Genomic DNA, 9,393 nt, shown 5'->3' on the forward strand with positions numbered 1-9,393 from the left:
TAATTTATTGTTATTTAAATAATTAACATTATTTATATGTACTCTTAGTATAACCTTTATATAACCTAATATAACTGGGAAGCTGTGAAGCATGTGACACTTTTGACATGATCATGTATTGGATAGTCTTGAAAGCATGGTTGGCTTAGTTGAACAAAACTTTGCTTTTGCTTTTGTGTAACTGAAGTCTTTTTAGGAATTGTGGAAAGTGGAAAATAAGTGTCCCAAAAGGTGGGTTGGGTTCATATGCCAGGATGTTTTGTTTTATAAACACTCCATTAGCTTTAATTCATTAGACAGACATTATAAGTTTGATGTAGATGAATAAGAAATCGATTAGGAATCGTCAACATGCACCTAGAAATAACGTGGGGACACTTATGACATCTCGGCTGACATCACGTCACTTCCGCTGGCCTCGCGCACCGGAGGGACGTCAGCGGATTACAGCGAGTCTTCAAAACAAAAGTCAGCAGCGTCACATTCTCTGGATATTCCGACACAACACGAAAAATACTCTGGAATATAAGTATATAAATATATACTCTCTCTGGAATATAAGTATATAAATATATATACTCTCTCTGGAATATAAGTGTATAAATATATATACTCTCTCTCTGTGGGAGCGAGTAAGGTTAGCACCGCCGGTCATTCCGTGGGAAGGCGATGGCGTCGAGCTACAGCAGTAAGGAGGAGGACGGGCCCCGCTCTGGGTCCTCGGGCCCCGGTGCGCACGCAGCCGGGAGTAAGAAGCCCGACAACACGGCCTTCAAACAGCAGCGGCTGCCGGCCTGGCAGCCCGTCATCACGGCGGGGACCGTGCTGCCGGCCTTCTTCATCATAGGACTGATCTTCATCCCCATCGGCATCGGCCTCTACGTGACGTCCAGCAACATCCGGGAGATTGAGGCGAGCGCTCCGCTTAGCGAACTTATTAACGAACTTATTAGCGAACTTGTTTAAAGTTTTGCGCAGTTTTTCTCCTAGCTTGTGCCTCATGACGCTAGCCTGTTAGCCTGTTGGCTTATCCAGCCATCTAACTACACGGTTCCGGTGTTGTTGTGAGCAGGTCGACTACACCGGGTCGGACGGGTCCAGTCCCTGCTTCAACTGCTCGCAGAGCTCCGGCGGGAACGTCACGAAGTCGTGTAGGTGCTCGGTACCGTTCACCCTCGACCAGCCCTTCGAGGTGAGGACGGAGTGGGACCTACCTGACGTTTTACACGCTGCTGCCAACTTAGCGAGGCTTCTTTTAGGCTTCAGACCCCTGTAGACACTCATTTTTTTCCCCCAAAAAATGCTGCTAACGACAAATTTATATACATTTCTGGTGTTATTGGAGACTTGAGAGCACATATCGTTCTGCAGTTACTGTCCACAAAGAACACCCCCCCCTCCCAAAGCTGAACATCTCGCTTTCTATCTCATCATATCTCAGTCTAAACCGTCAACTACACAAAGGAGCGAGAATCGGAGCTTGAATTCAAAGCCTGAGTAATGTCCACCCTGTATGTACAGTCTGGTGTCTGGTGAGACTTGCTGTGAGCGTCAACCGCCTGCTTAATCATTCATCTCCCTTAGTTGCTGAAGCTGCCATAGAAAACCTTGACCAACACGAACATGACTCTTTATGATCCAGCACACTAGGTTTGAAACTAAACCAAAAAAGCTAAAGTAACTGCCAGTGAGTCTCTTATAAGCGCTGCCAGGCATAGATAAGGAAAGAGGTTGGATGTAGCAATTACACCCCACATAAGTCCTCGTATTAAATTTGATATTCTAATGTTTAACAATACAGGATGCTAGATTTGTCTAATGTGGGTCTAGACAGTCAGGATATTTTGAGAAGTAATGGCCTATTTCAATGACCAATAAATAAATAAACAAACCAAGAAGATCCAAACAGAAGAAAGTTCATTTATAGTTCTAAACATCTTTATGGTGAATTTAGCTCACTTTTCTCCCACCACATTATTCCTCTTCTACAGTGTCAATTACATGCAGATGGTCTATTAAACTAATTAGACGATGACGCCATTCAGCAACTTTTAGGACAGCTATTTGCATTCTTTACTGAGGAGTTGGAAACATTGTTTTTTATGGAAGTGCATTCCTGCCACTTGACGAAAAAAATATGTTATCTCATATTTATGACATACTTTCTCATAATTATGACTTATCTCATAATGAGATAGTAAGTCATAATTATGAGGTACTATATGGACTTTTTTTTTCTTCAAGCGGCAGGAATGGACTTCCATAGATTTTAGATTGCATATGTTACTTAGGAATTGATGGTTTGGGGATAGAATGTCTGTCTTGAACCTTGAGTAAAAATGTAGTTAGCTAACCTAATGCAGCCTGTGAACAGACTGCTGACATTTTAAACCAGAATGAAATTCTGGACATAGAATACACATACGTAACAGAATTACAGAATGTCTTCTGTGGAGTCAAAGAGTCACCTTCCCCAAGAACTCTTTAAGAACCAGTCAAATCATTGTATGTGCATTACTGTATGTGTTTATTTCTGGCAACCACCTCACACAATTTCGTTTTAGAAGAACGCCAGAAATAATACAAAAAAAAGAAATTTGGTTTTGGAAATTTGGTTATATGGTTTTCTTGTACTAAAGTTTATTACTTGGATTTACAGCAGCATTTTATGTTTCTGGAAATCTAATTACAAAAGTAATTTCTATATTTTCTTTCTGTCCTCAGAGCAATGTGTATATGTACTATGGCTTATCAAATTTCTACCAAAACCATCGACGCTATGTTAAATCCAGAGATGACAGCCAGCTCAATGGAAACCTTAAGTCCCTGACGGTATGACTACATGAATATTTAAAATATGTTTCCACTTCAGGATTGTCATGTAGAATCCCAAAAGAACAATATAATTATTTTAAAGTAAGCCAATATAGTTTTGTATGCAATATTGTATTTGTAGTTGAAGTGATGTTAATCAATAACCTGAATCACAGGATTCAAGTAAAGAATGTGAGCCCTACCGCACAAATGACAACATGCCCATTGCACCGTGTGGAGCTATTGCTAACAGCATGTTTAATGGTAAGACGAACAGAACAATGACGCAATAAAAAATATAGTTTGTTTGTCACCATCATTTTAATGTACGTTCAAGAATTGACCCCCAGTTTTTTTCCAGACACACTGGAATTGTTTTACATTGATCCCAACGGGACTAGCAGGCCAGTTCCACTAATAAAGACGGGCATTGCATGGTGGACCGATAAAAACATGAAGTTCCGAAACCCTGGTGGCAATTCCCCCAACCTTACTGCTGTTTTCTCCGGTAACGTTTCACTTTGTCTTGGAGAGGCAGTACATCTTGCTCGTAGTTTTGCATGTTTCATCTCTCTAAAGCGAGTTCCCGCACCCCCAGGTACCACAAAGCCAATCAACTGGCCCAGGCCAGTCTATGAGCTGGACACAGACCCAGAGAACAATGGCTTCATTAATGAAGACTTCATTGTTTGGATGCGCACAGCCGCCCTGCCCACTTTCAGGAAACTCTACCGCATTATCCAAAAGAAGAACAGCCTGACGCCCACGCTACCCAGGGGCAACTACACCCTAGAAGTCACGTACAGTATCCTCCCGCTGCATTCCACTCAGATACTAACCCTGCTGCATTTCTGGGTGTGCCTGAGATGGCCAGGAATGTTGCCGTAGTGTTGCGCAACTTCATACAAGGGTTCCGCATTATTTGCAGACTAAATGGGTGAGTGTTTGTAATGGGTTACAGTGTTTGCAGTGGTTTACTGCTCCTTGCATGGTTTTCTATTCATAATGGAGCTTAGCAACTAGCACATCATATGGTAAACCCAGGGAAGTGTGCGTGTGTCTGTGCGTGTGTCTGTGCGTGTGTCTGTGCGTGTGTCTGTGTGTGTTTTGGAGGAGCTATGATCTTGAAATCGTATGATTGATGAGTATTTGAATTTGAGTATAAAATGCAAAAGTCCTCTTCTTGAACGGTTTAGATGAAAACCTTGTGCTTACATAAAACAGAGTAGATGTGACATTGCTGTGGGATTCAGAATATCCTTTATTCAAGTATACAGGGAGAGAATTCTGAATCCTTTTTGTCTGATGTTTGAAAATCTAACCTGCAGGTCATAAATGTACTAGTTGCACATTACAATGATTTAGCCGAAGGTCACTATTTGAATCTGAATGCCTTGAATGTGCACTTTACGCACGGTGGACCACGATCTTTTCTCCTTAACCCATTGGTCTCAGATTATCCTGTGCTCAGTTTCGAGGGGCGGAAACGCATGATCCTGAGCACCATCTCATGGATGGGAGGGAAGAACCCTTTCCTGGGTATCGCCTACATCTCTGTGGGCTCCGTCTGTTTCTTCCTTGGAGTGGTTCTGCTCATCATCCACCACAAATATGGAAACCGCAACAACAGCTCAGACATTCCCAATTAACTGTGTCTGACCTTAGCTGCAGGTTCACACGCTGGATCGCATGAATGATGAAGACACGGTGGCTGTTGTCCAAGCTTCTCTCTCTCTCTGTGTGTGTGTGTGTGTGTGTGTGTGTGTCCTTTGTGCTTTTGAATAGCTGTGCTTGTAGGTGCAGAGTTGCATGGCAGCACAACATTGCTGTTTCTGTGAGCCAAAATGTCAGTGATGTATACAAAAGTTGTATTTATTATTATTTTTTTTTAAAGATTATAAGGGTGTTTTTGTTTTAAGGTGTAATTATTGTTATCTATACGTATTTTAAGGTGCTTTAAAGGGCTTAAGTCAAATGTATATTTTGCATACAGTTAGCAGGTTATAGGTTTAACAGAATGTATGAAATTGTACTAAAGGATCGAGTCAGAAGTGGATTAATATATTGCTATGCAAAGAAAATACAGCAAATCTTGGTTTTCTTGCTGGAATTCCGCTGCCTAAGGAAAGTGTAACACTGTATAACCTAAATCACATCATATTCACTGTGTGTCCATCTTATTTGCACTTTAAGCTTGGCACAGCTTTTAATGTGTTAGTGGAGAAATAAAATGAGGTCCAAACGTTTTGTGGTGTTTTGTTGAAGTGTAAGTTCCCCGCCCAGCCGCACGGTGGCAGTGTCTCCACTACTGGACACACCACACTAACGCGGTTTCACTTCTGTGTCCTTGGCTGGGAAAGCGGTTGGCAAGAATGTACAGGCATCTTTGGGTGAGAATGAATATATGGATGTATTTAAACACTATCAGCGCAGCCAGTGATGTTTAATCCTCGTGTAAATGTGTGTAAATGCAGTGAAGTGGTCTTTATACAGCAGTTATTGTCTTTGACTCGTAGCTAGCAGCGCTAACTAGGGTCAGGAAGGACAGAGAGAAGAAACGAGAGTTGTGGAGTAATGTTGGCTCGTTGGGTGTTAAGTGTACTGGGTGAACTGGAGTTAAACGTACTGGGTGAACTGGTGTGACATTTATGACGATATAAAACACCAAATATTCACATTTACCGCAGGACGGTGTAGGTCACGTGAGCTGGAGCTGATCCGTAATTAAAGTAGCGTTACTGCAATCAGTGATGTACAACACGCACAAGAAGGTTCATTTTATTCTGTTCTTTGACCTTTTTATTAACTTGGGTGTTGTGACCATTACGCAACGGGTCCATTTCATTCTATATGTGGAAGTGACGGCCGCGCAGTGCATGATGGGCCGGTCACGTGTCGCTGTGGGCGCCGCGGTGCGTCCGAGGTCAACTCGACGTGAATGAATCACGTGGTCTGAACATCTACCCATCGAGCTGGGCTACTGCGCATGCGCATGATACTGTCACCTCAGCGCACACATCTATTGATTCATGTTACTGACTGTGTGAATGTACTAATAGCAGGACGTGCTTCTAGCATTAATACTGTAGGTACCATCATTTAATAGGATATATGATCTTATCAGAACGTGCTTCTAGCATTAATACTGTAGGTACCATCATTTAATAGGATATATGATCTTATCAGAACGTGCTTCTAGCATTAATACTGTAGGTACCATCATTTAATAGGATATATGATCTTATCAGAACATGCTTCTAGCATTAATACTGTAGGTACCATCATTTAATAGGATATATGATCTTATCAGAACATGCTTCTAGCATTAATACTGTAGGTACCATCATTTAATAGGATATATGATCTTATCAGAACATGCTTCTAGCATTAATACTGTAGGTACCATCATTTAATAGGATATATATATATTTATATCAGAACGTGCGTCCAACAAGAGTTAATTAAGTCATGTACTGATTCCTGGACCGTTGTGCTTAAGGAATGTCTTAGAAACCCACTGTACATTCACGTTACATGGTTATTTACTTGTATTTAAGAAAGTTGCTTTTGAAATGTAAAATATCCAAACAGAACTAACGTTAAGCGTTAAGAAGTTCGTTTCAAGGTCAATCGACTAAAACCAGTTAGTGTAGGATGGAACAAACAGATGGATAAAATCGAGAACGATTATTTATTGGCGAGGGTGAAACAAACTGACCAGCAGACATTTAGAACCTCCACGTGTGAGAAACACATAATATAGTAATATTTACGATGTCTTTCCTAGGATATTCACAAAATATTTATCAATTGTCAACAAAAAGTAATAAAATGTAAAAAGATTTACGTTGCAATATGATTAAATACGATAAATGGGCAATATTCACCGTTAATCCAAGATAAAAGAGCTGGCAGCACACAAGTATGGGCTACGCTAAACACTGAGGTGAAAGTAGCGTGTGCATGCGCAGTAGCCCGAGGTAGGACATCTCGATGGGTAGCACAGATGTTCAGAACACCGGCCAAAGACGCGTCTCTCTCCAAACGGACCACGGCCGTGACTGGGGTCCACATTTTCACACGTTCCGCTGGAGGAAGTGGGGAAACTTATTATTGCGGTGTCAAGGTTTCCTGCCGTTTCTCATCCATCCACATTTAGTTCATGAAACTGTCTAGACGTTTTATTTCCTTTGGATGGTGCAGGAAAATCAATGTAAACACAGCGGTGTCGCTAGCTAGATAATACAGACGCTGACTGTTCTTCTGTTCCCCCAGGCTCTTCAGCAGGTGTCGCGGCGGACGCTCACGTCCAGCGCTCGCAGGCAGATGGCCAATAAAGTCCCGCAGAATCAGAAACTCTTCCAGGTATGTCAGGTTTCTTTACATCAACAACACGTTCCGGGTAAACGCCACACGCAGAAGGCCCGGTGCCGTTCTCATTATAAAGTAAACCGCTTTGATGTAGGCTTCCCTGAACACTAACTGTAGCTATTTTGTGTCTGCAAATTTTCCTCCACACTTACTTCACCCCCTTTTTCAGTGGTTTTATAATTTTATTATATTTTCAACACTGTTACTGCAGTGTTAATTACTTCAACGTAACGACCAAAACGTATATTATTTTAAGATTTTTTTTGTTCAGTCCCAGTTTCCCCAAAGTGCCCAGTTTGGGACTAGTTGATTAGCAGTTATGAAACTGACCAGAGCCTTGTTTCCAAAAGAGTGCCGACATTTGACTTAGAATATTTTCAGCTTTAATACTAGACATAATCTGCATTCTATTCCAGTATAAGCAATGCAGGGAACTGAGAGGGTGATTGGAATGCACCTTGTTTTGAAAAATCTTACTACACACATACCACATTAAACCATCCCACTGATCTTGATACACACGTACCACATTAAACCATCCCACTGATCTTGATACACACGTACCACATTAAACCATCCCACTGATCAGTAATATGGAAACGAGTGGCCTTCTGTATGTTCACTTTACACTCAGGTCTATTACCTTCGAAATGTATCCAACACTTGGTGGGACAGATGAGTATATCTTGCCCAAATACATTAACTTGTGTATAATGTACCAATCTGCGTGTATGTGACTGCTCCTAATACACTAACTTGTGCCATATTTGCGCTAGTCTGATAATCGAGTACACGAGCAGCGTGAATGGCTTTGAAACACGGCTTCATCATCATCATCTTGCTTCGAGTTGTTTGAGCAGTCGTCATCTTCACCATGTTTATTTGCCTTCCACAGTAGTTCTGAAGTAGTTTTGTAGCTCGCTAATGCAATTTAATGTCTAGCTTCATGTATCATCTGTGTAATGGTAATCCTGTACCACAAACTGTTTAATGCCCTGTAGGAGAATAATGGCATACCAGTGCATTTAAAGGGCGGTGCTAGTGACGCTGTCCTCTACCGTGCCACAATGGGCCTCACCATCCTGGGTAGGTCACTCTAATTCTTCTGATGGTAATGTGCCATTCCTGTAGAGACTCCAAAATCTTGTTGAAAGCCTTTCCAGAATACTGGATGCTGTTATACAACGGAACAGGCCATCCAGCGCATAATTTTGGCCGTTTAATGTTAAGCATCGGTAATTCTTGGAGTCATAGTGCCGCTGTGGTGTTGACTGTTCTCCATACTTTAACACACCTGAACTCACTGGCTAGTTATCAAGCCTTTGAGCTGATTAGTTTTGTTAGAGTGTATCTCTAAATGCTGTTGCCCTTCAGGAAGGCAGGCTGACACCAGCGCTCTGATCTGCCTATACATGCTGATTGGGTTTTTATGTTCTGCTTTAACTCCTTTGTTTCTCTCATAGGAACCGTGTTTGTACTCTATGAACTGGGCAAGGCAGCACTCCCTCAGAAGAAATGATCTCCTGCACTTGTTTCTGCCAAAATGTCCATAAGTTGTAAAGAGTAGGATATATTTCTTGGAGTATATTTATTCGTTTCATAATGGGACCAGTGAACCTGTATCTATCAGTGGACAATAAACTCCTCTTCCCATCACCTGTTCTGTCCTGACTGTATTTCAGGAAAAGTGGTTTATTAATTATTTCTGATTTATTAAGCTTAACCAAACATTTTCCTTGTGTCAGATGTGCGCTCCTCCTTACACGACAAACTTTGTGTAATGTGTATGTTCTAAAGTTTCAACCTACAATATCGTTAGCATTTGCACTCAAAAGAATTGCAACAGTAACATTAAAATCTATCTTTTAAAACAAGTTTATATAATAATTATATTATCCTTTCTGCCTTAGAATTGTACAAAGCAGTAGTCAAAAGTCAGCTTGGTTTCAACATTTATTAGCTGAAAATAACCGTTTTATCTGACAACCAGCTCAACTGGATATCTTCATATTTGGGAATATTTTAAAATATCTGTAGAAGTTGTAGCCCAGACCAGCTAGCATGAGCAATGTGAATATACTTTTGAATACGATCGAATACTTGAACGTCCTTTGGAAAAGGGAAAAGAAGCTTATTTTGGTATGTTTGTTCATGCTGTACTGCTCTGTGATGACTAGAGGATTAATATTAATGATAATTCAAGACAAT

At 41.1% G+C, this 9,393-nt stretch overlaps 2 protein-coding genes across 5 annotated transcripts; both read left to right on the top strand.

Moving 5' to 3' along the window:
- Positions 1–374: 374 nt before the first annotated feature.
- Positions 375–5,060, top strand: LOC143523532 (cell cycle control protein 50A-like). 4 transcript variants are annotated; one of them, XM_077018044.1, is made up of 8 exons: positions 375–529; positions 634–912; positions 1,073–1,192; positions 2,725–2,832; positions 2,991–3,078; positions 3,176–3,322; positions 3,413–3,619; positions 4,270–5,060. In XM_077018044.1, exons 2-8 carry the CDS (start codon positions 670–672, stop codon positions 4,461–4,463), a joined length of 1,107 nt encoding a protein of 368 aa, XP_076874159.1. In that variant the 5' UTR covers positions 375–529; positions 634–669; the 3' UTR covers positions 4,464–5,060. The 4 variants fall into 4 exon arrangements, with proteins under 4 accessions (XP_076874159.1, XP_076874161.1, XP_076874160.1 ...); XM_077018046.1 differs by having other exon boundaries at positions 427–529; positions 630–912; XM_077018045.1 differs by having other exon boundaries at positions 472–529; positions 627–912.
- A 1-nt stretch (position 5,061) lies between these two features.
- On the top strand, positions 5,062–8,841 carry cox7a2b (cytochrome c oxidase subunit 7A2b). Its single transcript, XM_077018048.1, has 4 exons — positions 5,062–5,204; positions 7,090–7,179; positions 8,187–8,271; positions 8,649–8,841. Exons 1-4 carry the CDS (start codon positions 5,187–5,189, stop codon positions 8,702–8,704), a joined length of 249 nt encoding a protein of 82 aa, XP_076874163.1. The 5' UTR covers positions 5,062–5,186; the 3' UTR covers positions 8,705–8,841.
- The last annotated feature ends 552 nt before the right edge of the window (positions 8,842–9,393 follow it).

This window comes from Brachyhypopomus gauderio, chromosome 9 (genome assembly GCF_052324685.1).
Source record: "Brachyhypopomus gauderio isolate BG-103 chromosome 9, BGAUD_0.2, whole genome shotgun sequence".
Lineage (NCBI taxonomy): Eukaryota > Metazoa > Chordata > Actinopteri > Gymnotiformes > Hypopomidae > Brachyhypopomus > Brachyhypopomus gauderio.

Coding starts and splice junctions, on each gene's coding strand:
- LOC143523532 (XM_077018044.1), top strand. CDS start 670: ATGGCGTCGAGCTACAGCAGTAAGGAGGAGGACGGGCCCCGCTCTGGG. Junction 3,079..3,175: donor TGCTAACAGCATGTTTAATG/GTAAGACGAACA, acceptor GTTTTTTTCCAG/ACACACTGGAATTGTTTTAC. Junction 3,620..4,269: donor CACCCTAGAAGTCACGTACA/GTATCCTCCCGC, acceptor CATTGGTCTCAG/ATTATCCTGTGCTCAGTTTC.
- cox7a2b (XM_077018048.1), top strand. Junction 7,180..8,186: donor AGAATCAGAAACTCTTCCAG/GTATGTCAGGTT, acceptor AATGCCCTGTAG/GAGAATAATGGCATACCAGT. Junction 8,272..8,648: donor AATGGGCCTCACCATCCTGG/GTAGGTCACTCT, acceptor TTTCTCTCATAG/GAACCGTGTTTGTACTCTAT.